This window comes from Rhinoraja longicauda, chromosome 13 (genome assembly GCF_053455715.1).
Source record: "Rhinoraja longicauda isolate Sanriku21f chromosome 13, sRhiLon1.1, whole genome shotgun sequence".
NCBI lineage: Eukaryota > Metazoa > Chordata > Chondrichthyes > Rajiformes > Arhynchobatidae > Rhinoraja > Rhinoraja longicauda.
In genome coordinates this window covers 13,112,235-13,133,993 of record NC_135965.1, presented here as the reverse complement: position 1 = coordinate 13,133,993, position 21,759 = coordinate 13,112,235, and the positions used below count along the sequence as shown (strand labels likewise).

At 39.6% G+C, this 21,759-nt stretch overlaps 1 protein-coding gene across 9 annotated transcripts in view; it reads right to left on the bottom strand.

Moving 5' to 3' along the window:
- Positions 1-21,759, bottom strand: part of trip12 (thyroid hormone receptor interactor 12) — a 104,619-nt gene that overhangs the window by 20,833 nt on the left and 62,027 nt on the right. For all 9 annotated transcript variants that reach the window (XM_078410391.1, XM_078410387.1, XM_078410388.1 and 6 more), the window contains 11 exons: positions 20,206-20,434; positions 16,879-16,997; positions 16,514-16,712; positions 13,615-13,715; positions 11,394-11,568; positions 10,611-10,752; positions 7,977-8,168; positions 6,910-7,061; positions 5,460-5,617; positions 2,619-2,692; positions 1,014-1,213 (listed from right to left, as the gene is read on the bottom strand). In XM_078410391.1, the coding sequence (XP_078266517.1) occupies positions 1,014-1,213; positions 2,619-2,692; positions 5,460-5,617; positions 6,910-7,061; positions 7,977-8,168; positions 10,611-10,752; positions 11,394-11,568; positions 13,615-13,715; positions 16,514-16,712; positions 16,879-16,997; positions 20,206-20,434 (1,741 nt within the window). The remainder of the gene's footprint in view (positions 1-1,013; positions 1,214-2,618; positions 2,693-5,459; positions 5,618-6,909; positions 7,062-7,976; positions 8,169-10,610; positions 10,753-11,393; positions 11,569-13,614; positions 13,716-16,513; positions 16,713-16,878; positions 16,998-20,205; positions 20,435-21,759) is intronic.

Genomic DNA, 21,759 nt, shown 5'->3' with positions numbered 1-21,759 from the left:
GATAGACTAAGTGCTGGAGTAACTCAGCAGGTCAGGCAGCATCTCTGGAGAAAAAGGATGGGTGACGTTTCGATTCAGGACCCTTGATATTTCTCTACTTGTTCAGTAGTGGCAACCTTAATTTATACACATTAAAAAGACTTGCCCAGGAAGATTTAACCATCTCATACAAAATCCAAATTTAGATTTTTAATGAAGGTAACTTTAATCTTAAGAGCACATCTACTGACTGAGTGTTGGATAGAATTCAAGCTATTTCAAAAAAAAGAAAGTGCTGTAAGTAAATCAGATCAGGCAGCATCTCTGGGGGACATGGATAGGCGACATTTCGGGTCGGGACTCTATTTATCCATGTCCTCCAGAAATGCTGTCTGACCAGCTGAGTTACTCCAGCACTTTTCCTGCAAACCTGCATCTGCAGTTTTGTGTCTACAGGATATTCAAATATGGATGAACATGTAATACACAACCCAAAAACAATATTATAGGTAATGAAACTGAAGGAACGGAAAATGCTCAAACTCTGGTCACAGTATCTGTTAAGGCAAAGCGTTCTCTGCGCAAAAACTGCCAAACATACGATCTGCAGAACTTTGTGCAACCTAACAAATCTATTTTTCTAGAATCATAAAAAACCATTGCCGCACTACTCTGCATCTCACAGAATTAAGTTTTTCCTTCAATAATCATCGCCGCTCCAGGAGATCAGCTACGACAAACAAGGATTCACCAGACTCAGACATCACCAATATTTGTACCATCGAGTTTCTTATCTCCACCCTCCTATTTCCTTTGTCCTCCCCACCTCCTCCTACTTGTCTATGTTTTCTACATAAGTTAGACAGAACAGAATTGCAATGAAAAAGGGCACACGAGTGGGTCAAGCAGTATTCCTGAAATACATGGACATGTGATGTTGCAGGTCACGAACCTTCTTCAGACTGAAAGGCCATAGGAAGTACAGATTATTGTAACGAACTGCATTGCGTTCAATGTGTGCATCTAATACATACCATATCGTATGGGTTTTCGTCCATATTCCTGCCCGTCCTAATGGATTACTCTCATCATCAGTAGATTCTCTTTCCTCATCAGCTTGCACACTGAACTGCCTGACAGCCTGGTAAACAGTCATGTTATAAGGCAACAAATGATCTCCTATGTAAAACTGCAGTCTGTGCCTTACACTCCCCGAATTCAAGAACTGGGCAGCCTAGGAAAAAAAGGGCAATATTTTAGTATATAGTTCCTTATTAGTTGCTATTTCATGTGGTCTTAACAATAAAAATCCTTGCACGCAACATTTGGTGGAGTTAGAAATGTAATTAGATAAAAGTTTAGAAAAATTTGTTTGTTGAGCATTCAGATGAGTGCTGAAAATAGTTGTAACTAGGATGAGGATATTGTACATGTTAGATTCTAATGGTTTAGAAATTACTATGCACAAAATCCCAATCCAGCTGCTACTAACCATGAGAAAATCTACCATGCAATTGGATTAAAGAATCCTTTATATTGAGCTGCAAGTGTTTGGGATAGATAATGGAGCCCAGATTTTAATTGCAACAAGGCTCAAGTAATCGGGGGTGGGTCTTGTTGCACACATCTAGGGAACCCTGAAGGCAACAAAAGAGATGTATAAGGTCGCATTCATTGGTGAGGTAGTAACAGGAATTCTCCAGGTAGTAAACAGGAATTCTCAAAGACTCCTCCAGGCAATAAAACAAATTTAATTAAAAAATACATAAATATAATTAGTAGTCTCCCCTGACATCAGTCTGAAGAAAGATCTCGACCCGAAACGTCACCCATTCCTTCTCTCCAGAGATTGACGCCTGTCCCGCTGAGTTACTCCAGCATTTTGTATCCACCTATAAAATATTAGTTAGGCCATACTCTATATATGGCAAGTGCAGAGGAGATTCACTAATATGTTGCCGGGGATGAAGCCTTTCAGCTAAGAGATCAGTCTGGGTTTGATTTCTTTTGGATGGAGGAAGTTGGGGGAGGAAAGCAAAATCTCACTCAAGTAAACATTATTAGAGAAAGGAAGGAGTAAATAGTGGTTAACTTTCACCCTTGACATGGGTGTTTACAACCAGAGGGCATAGGATTACATCGAGTAGTATCAAAAGGTATCCAATGGTCATGGTGGGCTGAAGCTGCTTGGCATATAGTATCGCCATGATCTCAATAAATAGGTTTGGTTTTTACCTGGAACAGAGGAAGGTGAAAGCATGTGTGTTTCTATTTTTTTTCCTCTCGTTTATTATATTGCTTACAGAGTATTATGTTTACATATTCTGTTGTGCTGCAAGTAAAAATTGTCATCGCTCTGTCTGGGACATACGACAAAAAAACAACTCTAGACGACTCGATTATTTCTCCCCTTTTACACCGGAAGAAAATGATAACATGCAATTTTTGAATGTGATCACATATTTCTAATGTGCATAGTTGTAGACAGTAATATTTCATGTTTCCGAAAGCATCAAACAATCCAATTTTCAAAGCGAGTAAATATTTGATAAAGTTAACTAACATAATTAGGTTTATCAGTAACATGTTGATAACTACGATAAACATTTCTGCAAATCCCAGCTAACAGGAACATTTACCAATGATTCATCAATTTCATCATCTGAGCCATCATCATCACTATCTTCATCCTCTTCACGTATTCTTCCATACCCTTGATTAGAAAAATCATGTCAATATTAGCTCTAGAGTTTCAGATCTGAACAATGGTGGATAACTCTAAATGCAATAAATAGAAATCCTGACCATTACATGTTGTGCAACACAGCCCCAACAGAAACAAACTGTCTTAAAACATTTAGAAATATAGCACTTCAGATGCTCGTTTATACCAAAGATAGAGGCGAAATGCTGGAGTCTCAGCAATATCTCTGGAGTAAAAGAATGGGTGATGTTTCGGATCTAGACCCTTATTCAGACTGAATGGGGGGGGGGGGGGGGGGGGGGGGGAGAGAGGCAAGAGACACTGAAGAGATCTCAAATGATCTCAGGCAGGGTGGTGCCTGGTAGCTCCACTGTTGGCTCGGGAAGTTGTAATCTCAAGAGGAACAATGTGGAGAACTATGGAACTGGTAAAACAACTAGGGTGGAGGGAGTGGGGAGGGGAATGCAAGATGAAGTTACTAAAATTAGAGAGTTTAATGTTCAGACCACTCGGTTAGTGAGGCCACATGCAAATTGGAGGAACAGCACCTCATATTTTGCCTACGGTCCCAACCTGAAAACCCATCTTTTTTCTCCAGAGATGCCGCCTGACCTGCACCGAGTTCCTCCAGCACTTTGTGACTATCTTTTGTTGTAAACATTTACTGACCCTATGCCTTCAGTCCTCTAGGTTTCATCCATTAACTGAACCTCATACCTCAAAATAGCAAGGGGATTTTTATAAAAAAATTAAACATCCATAACTCAACAAATGAAAGCCATGTAAATCACTAAGAATTCAAGTCTTTATATTTCCTAACACCAGGCAGCAGAGCAAATTCATATTTTAATCAAAAGCGATCATGTACTGTGGATCCCAGTAATGCATGTCATACGACTTTAGATAGCTTTTGTGATTCAACTTGCTTTTATAAATAGCAATATAATAATCACTTTTTTTGGTATGCTATTAATGTCACAAGAGCCTAAAATTTCTAAACAAACGCCAATAACTACTATTCTTTTCAACTTCATGTCGGAAATTCCTCCCAACAGTTTCCCTACCAAACTTTTCAATATTTCTTCAGTTTTCTGGAGAATTAATTGTATTTTATGTCAACAATACCATTTGACACGACCTTCAAGATATGCATCTTAACAGTTTTCAGGTTTGGAGGTACTTGCTCACTTCAATTTTTAAATGCCACACAAAATCTGCCATTTCAACTGAACATGCTACTGATTTACAATAGAGTTTGTTAACCTGACCCTAATTTCATATCCCATAACATTCAAAGGCAATTCCATAGGTTGCTTTTAAGTTCCATGTAATAACATTGACGGCATAAGCCCCACTATGTCTGTTGGTTCATGAAAAAAACTGTCAAAAAATTATCCCGTTTGAAATCAATATTGGTTATTTTTAAACTATGTACCTCCTTTGAGACTTAAATGTCCCTGGGAAGATATTAAACTAATAGGTCCAAAATCACATTGTTTTCATCTCCCATTTAAATAGGTTATATTTTGGTCACTCTCCAGCACACATCTGCAAAATTATAAAGCACGGGCTATTTTCTCTCTTTTGCAGCATTTTAAGAAGAATCCTGTGCATTTGTATTTTACCTTCCTTTAATCAAACCAATATTCATAACTTTCCTTTAATCCATTTTATCTACAACGATCATGATTCACTCGTCTAATATTCCCCTCTTCGCAAACTGAATAGTTAACTAATGAGCAAAATATAATCAAAAGTTTCATGGCAATGTTTGATCTCAGTGCACTGGTGTACAATTTGCTTTGTTTTTTTAAAAATTACTATCCAAGCTACTGACATTGCATTCCTTGTAACAAATCACTGCTTCACCCTTCCTTCAAATCCAATCCAGTTCACTTTCTATTCACGTTGCAGGGTATGATACCATGAAATGGTATCCTTCGCTTTCCATCTGCAATAGATTTCTGGTCTGCCCTCAAATGGTTAGCAAATCCAAGAATCAGCTGGGGGTGGCTGAGAATATACTGTATTGTTCAACAGTGAATTCATGATTTTCAGTATCTGTGAGGCAGCCCTGCTTAAAGTAGAACAGATACTTTGAATTCCTGTTTCGCTTTTTGTTGTTGCTATTTGCAATTAAAGGGCACTATATAAATACCAAAAGCTCTTAAATTGTTAACTTTTTTGGCAAAGTCAAGTCAAAATGGAGAAGTAGGGGCAAGACTAATTTTCGCAAAGAAAATCTTGTCCTTTCTTGAAATTAATGACAGGGATATTTAGTTGAGGAGCAACTCCCAAGATTATCAATCACTGGCTACAGGTCTTGGCTATAGGTGCCAAGATGCAAACTTCCCTTGAAGGTGACTCCCAGCTATGAGCAAGGCCCAGTATGTTGCAGAGCCTCTCCGATCCAAGGTCACATGTGCTACCTGCAGCTGTGACTTGATCCATTTAGCTTACAACTCCAGTCTTCTCCACCAAAGCAATGTTTGTATAACATTACGTAATACCAATAAAGATAGCAAGTGAAAAAAAACATCAGAAGACAAGAAAACAATTAAAATTGTTTCAATTAAATAAAATGAACTTGTTCCAAACAGATAAGCCACTGTTAAGTGGAAGACCCAAGCAGGTGTAGATTAGACATAGATTTGGCCTTGAGAAAAATTGCACAATTGGAGTTTTACCCCACCATAAAACAAACATTATTTCCCTGCACACAACATAAAGGAGAGAAAAATGTTACTGCTTAATACTGAAATAAAACAGCCACCACCTCTGACAACAAGATAACGCTCAATAGCCTGTACTAAAGCCAATGGATCAATCTTCACTGGACCACCCTTCCATTGCTTGACATTGGTACTGTCCGGATGTCTCTGCAGCTGACATTTCAACTGATGCGTGTTGAAGAATTTCAGAGCCTGAGAGCCCCTGATGAATTAAAAAAAAGATTTAGTAAGTGAAAAGCAATGTCAAGGAAAAGGGACATTTTTACAAAGTAGTCAATTAATCAGCAGTTCAAGAAAGTCGGCAATTAAAAACTTATTTCATAAATCATCAATGTTTTCTGATGCTGATTGTCCCTGCCACGCTGAGACTTTCCAATTAAAGGCTAATTTAACCCAGAGAGACAGCCAGTAGTTAAAGTGGTAGCAGTGCCACAACCACATACAGATTACAATTAATAACTAATTGAGCAGTGTGTAAAATTTACATATATACATGTTTCTTCTGGTTCCATTTCACATATCTGGTAGTTAGTTGACTACAGTAAATTATTCTTTAAATGTCAAAATAAATCAAAGAGTGTCGATCGGCCCATGAGAGAAAATATATTGCAGGAGTGCACAAAAATAAAAGTAGTACTTATTGCCCTGAGAGCAGATGTGGGACGAATGGCTCTCTCCTATTTCGAGATAGCATGCAATTTTAACTCGGGCTTACATGAGAAGGTGATGCCTTTCTTGCTAGTCTTGCATGGCCGACAAGTACTTGCAAGCAGCATGTAGTTTATTTTTCAATAATTTTCAAGTGTGTAAATGACACCAGAAGACCCATATCTGCCTTATGCCTCAGCAAAACCCATACGTTCAGTCATACAACCCTAGCGCTGTAAGGCAGCAACTCTACCGCTGCGCCACTGTGCTGCCCCTTTGATTTAACTAAATCAAGGAATTTGGCTAAATCAAGGGGACAGCACAGTGGTGCAGCGGTAGAGTTGCTGCCTTACAGCGCTAGTGACCTGGGTTCGATCCTGACTACAGGTGCTGCCTGTACGGAGTTTGTACGTTCTCCCAGTGACTGCGCAAGTTTTTTCTGGGTGCAATGGTTTCCTCCCACATTCCAAAGACCTGGAGGTTTGTAGGTAAATTGGCCTTGTTAAAAATTGTGAATTGTTCATAGTGTGTAGTCTAGTGCTTGTGTACGGGGATCACTGGTAGGCACGGACTTGGTGGGCCGAAGGGCCTATTTCCACGCTGAAGCTCTGATCTAAAGGGATAATTAAAGATCAGTCTCTAACATCTAAATTATTTGATCAAGTTACTTCAGTCAGTGGGTATTTTGCTCATGGGTGGTAAATGTTTCTCAATGGCTGGCTTTCTTTTGGACTGTCTGATGGTTGGTGTAGACAGCAATGGAACAGACTAATCATTGCAGTTTTAATTCATACCATTAAATGTTTGATACTTCCATTCAAAACCGTGTTAATACACAATTCATACCTGCTTCCTGTTCCATTTCCACTCGGGAAATCATGCACCTTCACTGGAAATTGCTCCATCTGACTCAGACAATTGTTCATCTTGTGCACCAATGCAAGCAAAGGCCCGTTTCCAAGAGGTTCAAGTCGACCAAGAGGCTCGTCTCCTGGAGGCTGAAAAGGTGGATAAAATGCATTACATTCCTCAAAGTTCACAATGCTTGATTATTTGCAATCTCTCTCTCCCCCCCCACCCACATCCCACATGTTTTAATACATCTTCATTGACTAAATGTCTCACTGTATGAAGCATTCAACATGAAGCAGTCTAGTGACATAGCCAATATTTACAAAATTCTTCTGAGGCAGAACTGGTTAACAGCTGATTCACAGCTGCCTCTTGGGAAGACCGCTATCAATCCAATTATGTAAACAATTTTTTATCCTTATAACCAGACTGTGACTGAATGCTTTCCATTATAAATAGACTTATTATAGAAGGAATAATTAGCAACCACATAGATCCTTTTTAAGTTGATCAAGGGTTGATATATTTTCTGCATTGGTAACTTCACAGGTTTGATATATTGCATGTCGACAATGTGATTATTAACACAATGCCTTTGCATCCATCTATTTAGAGGTAGTTTGATTTATCGCATCTCACACATTTAGAGTCACAGAATTATATATCACAGAAATAGCCCCTTTGGCCCATCATGTCCATGCTAACCAGCACTTGCCATCTATACTAATCTCACAAATCCCTCTCTACTACCAACATTTGGTCTGTAACCTCATATGTCTTGGTGACTCAAGTGCTCTGCTAGATATTGAAATGGTCAGGGAGTCCATGACTCCACTATATTCACAGGCAGATTGGACCCCTTCTGGGTGAATGATGTTGCCCCAAAGAATTATAATCATTGAAACTTAAAATAAATAGCACAAAGCAACATTTAAGAGTTTTTGATTGAACCATCAGTTTGAGGATATAACAGAACTAAACCAGATGCAATTAGCTATTAAACTTGCAAGACATAATCAGAAGGGAAATTATGAATATAGCTGCAAACAGAAGTTACTCACAGGACAACCGTAGAAAACGTGAAGAAACCTTCTCAATCTGACATTTCGGTTCACAAGGTCTTTATCACTTTTTGATGTCAAATATAACAGCAATTGCTTTACGAAACCACTGTGCTGAATTTCAAAGGACGACACATCGGACTCCGAGACTATTGAGCGAATTTCTAAAAGGCACTCAATTCCTCCATCCACCTTTGGGGGGTAAAAAATAAGACAGTCTGTGGTACACAAAATACCAATTAAAGCAAATCTGCTTCAGAAACTTTACGCTGAAGTCATTCTTATGCAACTTCAAATGGGGTCGTAAAGTACTTTTCACACAAGACCTCACTCAAAATTAAATCTTCCACATAACTAGTCTTAAATTTTAAGTTTGGATGTCTTAAGTCTCATACAATATTCATTTTTAAAAACAGATCTTAACATTTTTATCTTCAATTATCTTCATCCTGACCAGAGGCAAATGCCACAATCTGTAGGATATGCACCATGTGCAGTGTTGCACAATTAAAGTTCAAGGCAAAAAAGTGGACAGATAGTATGGAGGAATATCACAGCCTAATTAATATACAAGTTCAAGAAAGTAATTGAGGTGTGTTCCGGTACTCCCGAGGGGAAATTTAAAGCATTGAAGTGTTCAAAATTTTAGGCATGAAATGGATTTCAAGAGAAATGGAAAGTTGGATAGAAATTACAAACTGCATAAACTACGGGCGGCACGGTGGCGCAGCGGTAGAGTTGCTGCCTTACAGCAAATGCAGCGCCGGAGACTCAGGTTCGATCCTGACTATGGGCACCGTCTGTATGGAGTTTGTACGTTCTCCCCGTGACCTGCGTGGGTTTTCTCCGAGATCTTCGGTTTCCTCCCACACTCCAAAGACGTACAGGTATGTAGGTTAATTGGCTGTACAAATGTAAAAATTGTCCCTAGTGGGTGTAGGATAGTGTTAGTGTGCGGGGATCACTGGGCGGCGCGGACCCGGTGGGCCGAAGGGCCTGTTTCTGCGCTGATTCTCTAAATCTAAAAAAAAAATCTAAAATGACACCAGCCTATGCAGGAGTCAGTTCATAGAATACCAACACCACAAGATAACCTCATGAACCCAAAAAGGAAAGTACTGGAGTAACTCAGTTCAGGCAGCATCTGTAGAGAACATGGATAGGTGACATATTGGGTACGGACACTCCTTCAGTCCCGACCCCAAACATCACTTATCCATGTTTTCCGGAGATGCTGCCTGGCCCACCGAGTTACTCCTGTAGTTCCTTGCATCTCCAATGTAATACAAAATTGGGTGAAATATCTTAACATTGAAACCCATGCACTTGTCCTGATGTTTTATTTTTTTAATTATTCATAAAGATCCCCTTTAAATTTTTATCAATTTTGTTTTCCCCCACTGTTTTCAAGAAGGCCCTCGTCATTTCTGAAGCATGGCAGACACATTTCAAATAGTTTCAAAATGGCTGAATTTGGTCTCTCCTCGGGCAAAGGGAAATCTGTCAGAAAAGACGGGTGGAAGGGATTATGTGCTCTGCTTGCAGAAGGCAGGACAAAGATAACTGAAGTGACCAGGTCAAGACAGACAATATTATTGGATTGGTTGTGTTATAAAGGTGTCATCTGGCAGAGCTGCAGAAATGAAGCATATATTGCTTTCCTGGATGGATGTTAAAAAACCTTTTCTGAGAAGTGAAGCAATTTTCCATTGCTCTGATTTGTAATTCTGGGGCCAAATTGCACAAATAGAAATTATATGACTTTTCTCAGGTGCTGTATTCTTACTGGCTACTTCAGATAACTATGTTAAAATCACGATCTTTACCCAATCACCTAAAATATCAATATCCTTTGTAGCCTTATTTCATCTTCACAACTTTTCTACCATCTTTGCCTCATCAGCAAACGTAACCATTCTAACTTTGATCCTGCATTATCAGCCTGTGTGGTCTCATCTCTGAAAGAAATTTGAGTCCATAACATAACATCAGATCCAAGAGGCAAAGGTACCACCCATTACTGCTGAAAATTGGCAGTGATAAACAGAGTTGAAAGACATCATTGCTTGCCATTATGTGAAAGCAAGCAGTTTTTCCACAAACTGAAATAGCTGGCACATCAGAAAGTGCTACTGTCTCAACAAAAGAGCCCTCATCTGAAAGATGAATTGTCACATTAACTGGCTGCAATAAGTTAACACTTATAATAGGTAGATGGTAAAAGAATTGTAGTGGAATTGACGGGCATGTAACAGAATAAGTAGAAGGCCACAGGAATTAAGGAGAGGGGTAATGGGACTAATAGGATTGCCCTGCTGAGAGCTAACATGGACTCAATGTGTCAATGTCCTCATTTTGCTTTACAGTTAGTTAGATAGTTAAGTCAATGTTAGGTATTTACCCAAAGGATGAAAAAAATGCATTCATCTCTTGCCGCTAAACAAAACAAGTGAATAAACAAAAATAAACAATGAGGAATCAGATTCTTCATCCATCTGATAAGGAATGAAATATTCAGGAATTGGACCAAATATACTTAAATATACAGAGTTGGTCACTTGAAATCTTTTCAAGCTGCAAACCCTCATTGCAAATCATTTACTCATTCATTTTTGAAAAACTTTTGATTCAGACCTGCAAACTTAGTTGCTCAGTGGCAGAACAAAGTCTCTGAAGAACATTCAGTGCTGGATTGCTTGCATCCACATTCTCTGAGGTGAAGTAACGGTCAACAAATTTATGGGCTTGTTCCTTTATCCACACTTTTATCTTCTCTCTGTAAGGAAAGTGGTTGTTCAAAATACAAATGCTAATATTGAAATTTCCCATACTACTGTTAGCCTGCCAAAGTGATTTACGTCCAACAACATTTGCCCCAGTAACAAAAGTAATAAAGCATAGTGTCTATTAACACAGAGCAGCAGTGGCACAGCGATAGAGCTGCTGCCTTACAGCGCCAGAGATCCGGGTTTGATCCCAAGTACAAGTGCCATCTGTATGGAGTTCGTATGTTCTCCCCTTGACCTGCGTGGGTTTTCTCCAGGATCGCCGGTTTCCTCCCACACTCAAGATGTACAGACTTGTAGGTTAATTGGCTTGGTATAATTGTAAATTGTCGCTAGTGTGTGTAGGACAGTGTTAGTATGCAGGGATTGCTGGTCGGCGCAGACACATTGGGCTGAAGGGTCCGTTTCCATATTGTATCTCTAAACTTAAACAAATTTAGCTCGCTTCGTACCATTATTCATCAATAATCACCACCAATTAAACTGGCGCATAATTGTATTTTACTGAGCAACCCTCCAAATAAAGCATAAACTTGAATGAAAAGATTGGCTATTTTAAACAGCAGTGATAAAACTATACAATGAGGAATTATGAAATAAAATATTTCCTCATAATTCTTAAGAGTAGTACCTGTTATTGGACATGGTATCCTTTGAGGTGACCCGTGCAATGCCACTTACTCCGGCAGTACGCGCTGGTTCAGCATTGTTGCTATTTGACTGTGTGCTTAGCCTTCCCCATGTTTTGGGATTCAAACTTGCAAGGAAGGAAGATTTGGGTGACTGGGCAGCTGTAGGACTCTTTGCTGTAAGGAAAAAAATTGGAAGCTAGTTAAAAGGCTGCAAATTTCCACATGGAGACATTTTTCTGTGGTTCAAATTTCTGTCCAATAAAGTACTGCAAATATGAAACTATGCAGTGCTTAAGGTAATCTGAACCCAATTTCTAACTTTGCCTACAGTAAAACCAAAGGAGCTGATGATTCATATTTGATATCCAGTATTTTAACAGTGATGTAGACTTAAAAAATACAATACAACTTCAAGAAAACCAGGTGGTACAAGTAAATCTAGAGGTGGCGGGGATGGAGTGGGTGAATGGGGGGAGGGAGGTTGGGGATGGAGTGAGCGAGTGGGGGGGGAATGTTCATTGAGATTAATTTTATTCTAAAAAAAAGCTTGACCCTCACCGTAACCCGCGATTTTCATTTAGATTAATTTTTTTCTAAAAAAATAATAATTTTGATCTAATATTTACGTTTTCATTAATAACTGAAATTGTCTTTAGCTTATTTTAAAGAACAAATGCGATTTTCCATGTCACAATGGGAACCCAACGAGGAATGGGCCCAACGGGTCCATTTGGTCTAGTATTATATTACTAAAACTCATCTTGTATGTGGGTTTGTGCTATATTTGTTCTGGAAATACAACCAAAACGATGCACTATAGCGCGACAATTTTAGGCCCACCTTAATCACCATTGTCCTGGGGTTCAAATGATTGTTATATATTTTTTGTTATATCATGTTTTAAACTTTAAAAAACCCACTTTTTAATAAATTTGATTGCCTCTACCATCTCCTCCCCACGTGGGGTCCAGCATGTACTGATTGGCTACCTCCGTGTTTGACGTCACAGTGGGAACCTAACGGGTCCGCGCATGCGCAGTTGGGGCCCATTGATCTAATACTTACACAAGATGGCCACAGGAACCGCGCGTGCGCAGTTGGGGGAGGGTTGCCGCCCGGAGGTGGGTGGGACCCGCCCGAGTGACGGCCAATACGGGGGGGGGGGGGGGGGGGGGGGCGATGAGAGCTTTCTTGCTGCTGTCTGCCGGGCCGGGGGTGAGAGGGGATGAGTGGCTCCCTCTCCTCTTCTTCCCCCCCCCCCCCACCTGGGGGAGTTTAAAGGGGGGGTTGAGGGGGGATGGAATGGTTGAGTGGAGGGCGCTAGAACAATGTAGGAGAGGTTTGGGGGGGTTGAGGGTGGATGGAGTGGGTGGGAGGGGGGAGGAGAGGTTGCTGGATCAATGCAGGAGAGGTTTGGGCCCAACGGGTCCACTCAGGCTAGTGTCTACTAAAAGCAGGTGCAGCTACCACATCTTGTTTATAGTATAATATTCATCAGTGGTCAAGAAAATGTAACTATTAAGAACTGTTATACTGTACTAAGATATGGCAAAGCCAACATTGAAAAGTAATGAAGGACAAATCTAAGCGTCAAGATTTAACCAACAGGAGGGAATACATGCACTTTGGATTTTCAAGTAGTATTTGATAAAGTGTCATATGAGAAATAATGGAGAAAACAGATTCACGAGATGGTGCTAATACCTAGCAAGTTTGGCAGTAATATCTTGGCATGAACAGGGGATAGTTTAAAAGGCAAAAGCATAATAAATTATTTGCATGTTAGCAATGATCACGAATGGTTGAAGGATCAGTACTGGGTGCTCATAATTAACTATTATTTTCAACGATTTCATTAAAAGATCGTGTAATATGTGATGACAATATAAAGCTAGGTGCGAAAAGGAACTGCGAGTCAGATGGGCTAAACAGGTGAAGGGGGCAGCACAGTATAAAATGTAAACACATGAAGTTAAGCGGAGAACTAAACCACAAAATGATTTCATTTATCATTTTTGGTTACAACATTTGTTAATCTTACAGATGCAAGTGATACTGCCAGAAGTAGAATTCAATATTCTTGGCTATTTAACTTCCAAAACCGAGACAGATACTCCAACAATCTTCCCACACAATACTTCAAGTGTTTAAACAGAGCACCAACAAAAACAAATTGGCATTTCCATTCTTAGTGGACTGTTAACATGACAGGAATTATACCTTGATTGTCTACTTTGTCATCATCTCTCGGAGGCGAGTATTTTGTCCTCCTGGTTACACGTTTTGGCAATCTTTTCCTCTTTAAGACATCACTTAATCGTCTGGAAACAAAGCAAATGTCCTTACAGATAGCCGTGACGAAACCCGTTAAATTTTTTAATGCATTTCACGGAAATAAGCAGATCTGTGATTTACAATTACCAGGTAATTACCAAGGAAAATTATCCCTGTTAATCGAACACTGTTGAACATCACAAATTGTAATGAAGCAAATCATCTGTGGTGTGTGGTGTTGGTCAAGATACTGATAGTTTCCCCTCATGTCTTGACCAGCATTACAGAAAGTATAATGCAACATCTTACACTTGCTAACACATCATATTACTGCTGTCTACAGCATTGTTTAATAAAGTTTTCATTTTGCCTTCACAAGTCCAACTGACAAAAGTATATTGAATTAATTCCAAGAAAGACGGAAGATTATTTTTATACAAGGACAATATAGCACAGAAACAGACCCTTTGGCCCACATCATCAATGCAGAAACATAATGCCAATTTAAACTGCATGTTTGTCTCCATTTGGTCTAAATTTCTTAATCCCTACCTGTTCACGTGTCTAAATACCTCTTTAATATTGTTATTGTTCCTGCTTCCACCACTTCACTTGGCAGCACGTTCCAGATTCTTACCATTGTGTAAAATTGTAACAAATATCTTTAAATCTTCCCCCATTCATCTTAAAACTATGCCCTCTAGTGTTTGATATTTCCATCTCTGGGGGAAAAAGGCCAAATAATCTATCGCTGCCCTCAATTGTGTACACTTCCATCAGTCACCTCTCAGACTCTATGATCCAGGGAAAATAAACCAAATTTGACCAGCAGCTCTTTAAAACTAATACGAATCCTCTAATACTACCCTCCCCAAAGCCTCCACATCTCCCTAAAATGCAGCGATAGGATTGCACACATACTTCAGGTATAGTTCCTGTAATGTTACAGTCCACTAATAATGAAATTTCTATCCAATTTCAAAATGCTGCAACACGACTACCTGACTCTTCTACGCAATGCACTAAATAAAGGCAAACATTCAGTCTGCCTTCTTTACCACCCCATCACTGTGTTGTCACCTTCAGTGAGCCAAGAGCTTGCACCCCAATATTCCTTTCTACTTCCATGCTTTTAAAGGAACTGTGATTTACTGTACACTTTAAATATGATCGTTGAATATCATAAGAATATCAAATAAAGCAATCCTTTAAGACATGTGCTAAACTATTCTGTACGTATTAAGGCAAAAAAAAGTTCCAGTCAAAAAAGCATGGTTTTAAATATACTGATTGAAATAGGTCACATAACTGCTAATGCTTGAACTTCATTCTAAAGTGAAAACATTCCTTTCCCGCTTATATTTACAATTTATGACGATTTTTCAGTTTTTATGATATTATTGGCTAGCATTTGGCAGTGTCTGTTCTGGCAAGAGGTGCATTCCCTACCAGCAACACTAACTCCTGCACCACCTTATCACTGAAATATGATAGTTTAAATATAGGAAGCAGTGAAAAAAAAATTCATCCTTGCATCCATGCGCATGCACTGCACTTTTTTGCCATCTAAATGGCAAGCATTTGAGTGTGCAGACTTTTCTAGTGAATATCCAGCCTAGGAGGGATAGAAATGTAAAGATCTGCCAAGCTCCTGGTGAGCTTCACTTTCTGATGTGGATTTGCTTTCAATTTTCTTTAACACTAGTCTTATGATAGTCTACTTCCAGCCACCATGCTAAAATTAAAAGTGTGACTTTCCACATATACAACCTTCTACATCATTGATAAGAATAGCTTGTTATTTATTGGAAGCAAATGTTAAGCAGCATTGAGAAACTTGCCATGGAACTAAATATTACTTTAAGACACTAGGGGTATTATTAGTGGCTCAGCAATGCCATTTTATTTAAAATCAACATTGGATGTCGCCCAATTCCAGCTGTATTTCACACCCTCTCGGAAAAGCAGGCAAACATATTCAAAAACTCTTCCCACTCCAGTCATTCCTCCTCCTTCCCGCTCCAGTCAAGCAGAAGTTAAGTTTGAAAGCACATCCCACCACTCGGGAACAGCTTCTTCCTCTCTGCTATTAGGTTTCTGAATGATCTTTCCAGAAGCTAAGATACAGACCAATTCTTCTTAAATCTCATTGCAGACATTGAATTTTCTCTCGAACCATCGCATTCTAATGCTGAGAACAATATTCTGTATGCTATCACTCCCTTCAATCCACCTCATGTACTTGAGTTTGGCTTGATTGCGTATATGTATGGAATTCTGATTTGATTGGATAACATGCAAAGCAAAGCTTTTCACTGTACCTCAGTACACGTGACAATAATAAACCTAAATCTAGTACCTGGCAATTACTGTACCCTTGCAAATCAGTTATAATCCTAAATAACAAGTTTTATTACACTTCAGCAATATTTCACAGTCTACAAAGTACTGCTTCATAAACAAAAAAAATCAGAACATTAAGTCATTCTAGGCAGATTTCTGACGTGTTTCTTTTCACAAATACTTGTGCTTCAGGTTTACACAATGCCTGTTATGTCTGTCAAAACATACACTGAACCATTACTGTTGTGGCTTTATTGTGCAGTGGTACCAGGCGTAGCGTGAATCATATATAAAGGAGGCTTCAACAAGTGATAACTCATAATGTTGCTTTAAATATGCCCAGACTAAACTACAGGGCATTTAAAAATAAAAGTTGTGCCAGTTATTAAATTACACTTAAGTAATATCCAAGATTATTCATCTATTTATTGATCAATAAAATCCCAAAATGATGAGAATGCAGAAGCATTTTACGATATGAATGAAAATGTATCAAACTTACCCCTGTGGGCTTAAATCCAAAGAGTCGTCCATACTTTGGAAGCTGGGAGATCCTAGATCAGGAATGGTATTGCTTGCAGCTGTAGCTGTGCTAATAGTAGCCGTTGTGCTCAGACTTGCTATCCCACTACTGCATGCCTTGGGAGGGCTGGTCAGTAGAGTCTCAGACTCAGCTAAGTTTTTCACTTGGTGCATCACTCCTTTGACAAAAATAAAAGTATTTTATAGTTCTCAAAATTCCAAATTTTAATTACAGAAAGGAATGAAATTCAACATTGCGCTTAACTCTAGAATTAAGAGCATTTATCTGTGAGAACAAGTTCCATGTGTAAAGCACAAAACAGGCAAGAAATATTAAATTTTAACCTTCTCTTCTGAAGTAAACGCTGAAAATATCTGGTAACTTCTGCATTAAAATTTCTGCCATCTGAAGTGCTCCTACTACGATCTTGAAATCTTGACTTGATAACATGGAAGCGATGTGGCTGTTGGATTTTGGTGGTGGGATGGAAATAAAAACAAATGTTCACATAAGAGTAGAAGAGTGCATTCAAGATCACTTATCATATCACTGAAACTAGTTTTGAATTAAGAAATGTGTTTGCGTAACTATGACATGATCAGTGGTCCGATTGAACAGTCCTTTAAGTCACAACCATCATAAACAGATTAAAACCAATGTTTGAGTCAGTAATTACAATTTATGCCACAACTTCATTAAATCCCATTTAAAAGGCACATATACAAATAATCTTTCAAATTAATTTGGTTTATTTTTGCAATTTAAGACAAAACATCAGGACCCACAATATTTAAAAACAAAGATCGTTTTAAACTTTCATACTAATCAAAGGACAAGGTTTGTATATTAAGTTGGTTCCATCAATGAGAAGTGTTTGAGGAGAGGGGGATTAGTTAGTTAGTTTATTTGTCATTCCACTCCTTACTGATCATGCAACGAATGGGATGAAACAGTGTCACCAGGGGCCATAGTGCAATACAAATGCAAAACATATAGACAGGGGATAACAGTGCAGTACAACACGATGCAGTACCATACAATTAAACAGTGCAATACAATACATATAGACAGGGGATTAAAGCTTTCAAACATCCAATCCTCCTAAGGCATCACTTCTTGTATAAGGGATAGAGTATAGGAATAATTAAGAAACACCCCAGAATTAACGGGACAGAAAGCTCACGAAGCAATAGAGAGAATGCCCAAGTGTAATAGGAATCGATGTGGAAGCTCAGATGTGCCAAGGTTAAAAGTACTATATATGAATGCACGAAGTAAAAGAAGCAAAGTGGATGAGCTTGATGCTCAGTTAAAGATTGGTTTTGGTAGGTGTGACATTGTGGGGATTAGAGAGACGTGGCTGCAGAAGGATCAGGACTGGGAACGGAATATTCAGGGTTATACATCCTATAGAAAGGACAGGCAGGTGGGCAGAGGAGGTGGGGTAGCTCTGTTGGTGAGGGATGGAATTCAGTTCCTTGCGAGGGGTGACATTGGGACTGACGATGTTGAGTCACTGTGGATAGAGTTGAGGAATTGTAAAGATACGAAGACACTAATGGGAGTTATCTGCAGACCCCCAAACAGTAGCCTGGATATAGGGTGCAAGTTGCAGCAGGAGTTAAAATTGGCATGTACCAAAGGTAATGCCACTGTAGTTATGGGGGATTTCAATATGCAGGTAGACGGGGAAAATCAGGTTGGTTCTGGACCCCAAGAAAAGGAGTTTGAAGTGTGCCTCCGCGATGGATTCTTAGAGCAGCTTGTACTGGCGCCTACCAGAGAGAAGGGAATTCTGGATTTAGTGTTGTCCAATGAACCAGATTTAATAAGGGAACTCAAGGTAAAGGAACTGCTTGGAGGTAGTGACCATAATATTGATTAGTTTTAATGTGCAATTTGAGAGGGAGAAGATTAAACCAGGCATAATCCAGAAGACAGGTAAAATGGATGAAGAAGAACCAGTGGATGTAGTGTATCTAGACTTTCAGAAAGCCTTTGATAAGGTACCACACGGGAGGTTGGTGAGCAAAATTAGAGCCCATGGTAATGGGGGTAGGGGATTGACATGGATAGAGAATTGGTTGGCAGACATGAAGCAAAGAGTAGGAATAAGCGGGTCCTTTTCAGAATGGCAGGCAGTGGACAGTGGAGTGCCGCAAGGCTCAGTGCTAGTAACTATTTACAAAATATATTAATGATTTGGATGATGGAATTAGAAGTAACACTAGCAAGTTTGTGGATGGCACAAAGCTGGGTGACAGTGTGAACTGCGAAGATGATGTTAAGCGGTTGCAGGGTGACTTGGGCAGGTTGAATGAGCAGGCAGATGCAGTATAATGTAGATGTGAGGTTATCCATTTTGGCGGCAAAAATAAGGAGGCAGATTATTATCTCAATGGTGTCAGATTAGGTAAAGGGGAAGTGCAACGAGACCTTGGTGTCCTTGTACACCAGTCACTGAAAGTAAGCGTGCAGGTACAGCAGGCAGTGATGTTAATGGCATGTTGGCCTACATAACGAGGGGATTTGAGTACAGGAGCAAAGAAGTCTTTCTGCAGTTGTTTAGGGCCCTGGTGAGACCACATCTGGAGTATTGTGTGCAGTTTTGGTCTCCTAATTTGAGGAAGGACATCCTTGCTATTGAGGCAGTGGAGCGTAAATTCACGAGGTTAATCCCTGGGATGGAGGGACTGTCATATGAGGAAAGATTGGAAAGACTAGGCTTGTATTCACTGGAGTTTAGAAGGATGAGAGGGGATTTTATAGAGAAGTATAAAATTATAAAAAGTACTAGACAAGCTAGATGCAGGAAAAATGTTCCCAATGTTGGGGGTGTCCAGAACCAGGGGACACAGTCTAAGAATAAAGGGGAGGCCATTTAAAATTGAGGTGAGAAGTAACTTTCACCCAGAGAGTTGTGAGATTGTGGAATTCTCTGCCACAGAAGGCAGTGGAAGCCAATTCACTGGATGAATTTAAAAGAGAGTTAGATAGAGCTCTAGGGACTAGTGGAATCAAGGGATATGGGGAGAAGGCAGGCACAGGTTACTGATTGTGGATGATCAGCCATGATCACAATGAATGGCAGTGCTGGCTCAAAGTGCCAAATGGCCTCCACCTGCACCTATTTTCTATGTTTCTATAAGACCAACAGAAAGACAATTCTGAATAACTTCAGTCAATGGGGAGACACGACAGAATGAAACAGCACAGAAGGTAATTAAACCCACTGTGTTCATGGCAACTTTATGCAAACTAAATGACAACCCTGAAAATGTTAAGGCATTGAACAATTTTTTGGCACTCCAATACCTTTGATGAAAGGACATTCAACATATATTTATTGTTTCTCTCCACAGATACTGCTATGTCTGATAAAGGCATCGAATTCTACTTCTACTTCACATTTCTAGTAACTAAAATCTACTTTTGGATATAAACATCTTACATTGACACAACTTGGAACTAGCTGCAACTATGACTATTTTGCAAATTAATATAGAACCACATCCTCTGGGTTTTATAATCTTAATAGAGGAAGAAGGCAAGGAACCAAAGTGAAGACAATTAGTGTTTTTATATGTATTCAATGTTCAGGTTCCAAATGCTCAGCAGAAAAGTATACTTTTTAAAATAAAAGTTCAAGATATTTTACAATCAATACCCACCTGGAGACAGCATGATTTTTTAGAACATCCTTCAGCAGTTCAGCATCAGCAAAATAAATTATTCTAAGAATTGCTCTAAGGCACTTGTGTCTGACAGCAGGTCCAGCTGATGAACTATACACTTCATACAACACACCAAACAATGTCTTTATAAAGCATTTAGCCAGGTCTGGATCCTCCCTCATTAGTTGAGCACGTGCATCATCCTTCCTGGTTTCAGAGTGACCACCTACATAATTAAAAAAAAATCTAACATCAGATTACTTTATTCTGACTGCTTCCATATCTGTATCAACATTCATAATAACTAATTAACCTTACTGAATTCGGGTAAGCCCTATCTAATGGCAAGAAATTAAGGCAGGATGCTAATCTATTCCTACACCAGCAAATGTCTCTTAGCCATAATTAGGGGCAGTCAGCATGACCTTGACCACAGCAAGTCAATCTTTGCTAACTTGAATGTGTTTTTCGAGGTGACAAAGGTGATTGATGAGGATAGGGCAGTGGTTGTTATCTACATGGACTTTAGCAAGTCATTTGGCAAATTTTCCTCATGGTAGGCTGCTCCAGAAAATTACAATGCATGTGATACACAGTGACCCAGAAGTCTGGATTCAGAACAGACTTGCGTAAAGACTGAGGGTAGAGGTGGAAGGGTGTTGTGGCTGGAGGTCCAAGACCAGTGGTGCTGCACAAGGTCAGTGCTGGGATCTCTCTTTGTGATATTAACAATCACTTGGATGGAAAAGTAGATGGATTGTTTAGTAAGTGTGCAAACATTACAAAAGGGCTGGAGTTGCAAACAGTGAAGATGTCTGCCAAAGGATACAGCAGGATATAGAGCGGAGAAAAGGCAGATGAAGATCAGTCCCGATTAGGTGGCACAGTGATAGAGTTGCTGCCTTACAGCGCCAGAGACCCGGGTTTGATCCCGACCACGGGTGCTGCCTGTACAGTTTGTACGTTCTCCCCGTGGCCGTGGGTTTTCCCTGGAAGCCCCGGTTTCCTCCCTCACTCCAAAGACAGGTTGGAGGTTAACTGGCTGCGGTGAAAACTAAGTTGTCTGTAGTGTGTAGGATAGTGTTGGTGTGCACTCGGTGAGATGAAGGGCCTGGTTCCGCACTGTGTCTCTAAACTAAACTAAAGTGTGAGGTATTGTATTTTGGGAGGTCAAATGCAAGGGTAAAGGATACAAATAGACACAAAAGCTGGAGTAACTCAGGGGGCCAGGCAGCATCTCTGGAGAGAAGGAATGGGTGATGTTTCGGGTCGAGACCCTTCTTCAGTTAATGGCAGGACTGTTAATAGCATCGATGTAGAATCACTAGCTGCTGAAAGTTGCAACACTAGCAGATAGAATTGTCAAGAAGATAGTCTTGTCAAGAAGTCTTGTTGCAACTTTATAAAATTTTGGTAAGGCCACATTTGAAATATTGTGTGCATTTTCTGGTTTCTCCATTACAGGACGATGTGCAAGCTTGTGAGGTGCGCAGATGATGTTTATTAGGATGCTGCCTGAATCAGAGGGTTCTTCATACTTGTATAATATAA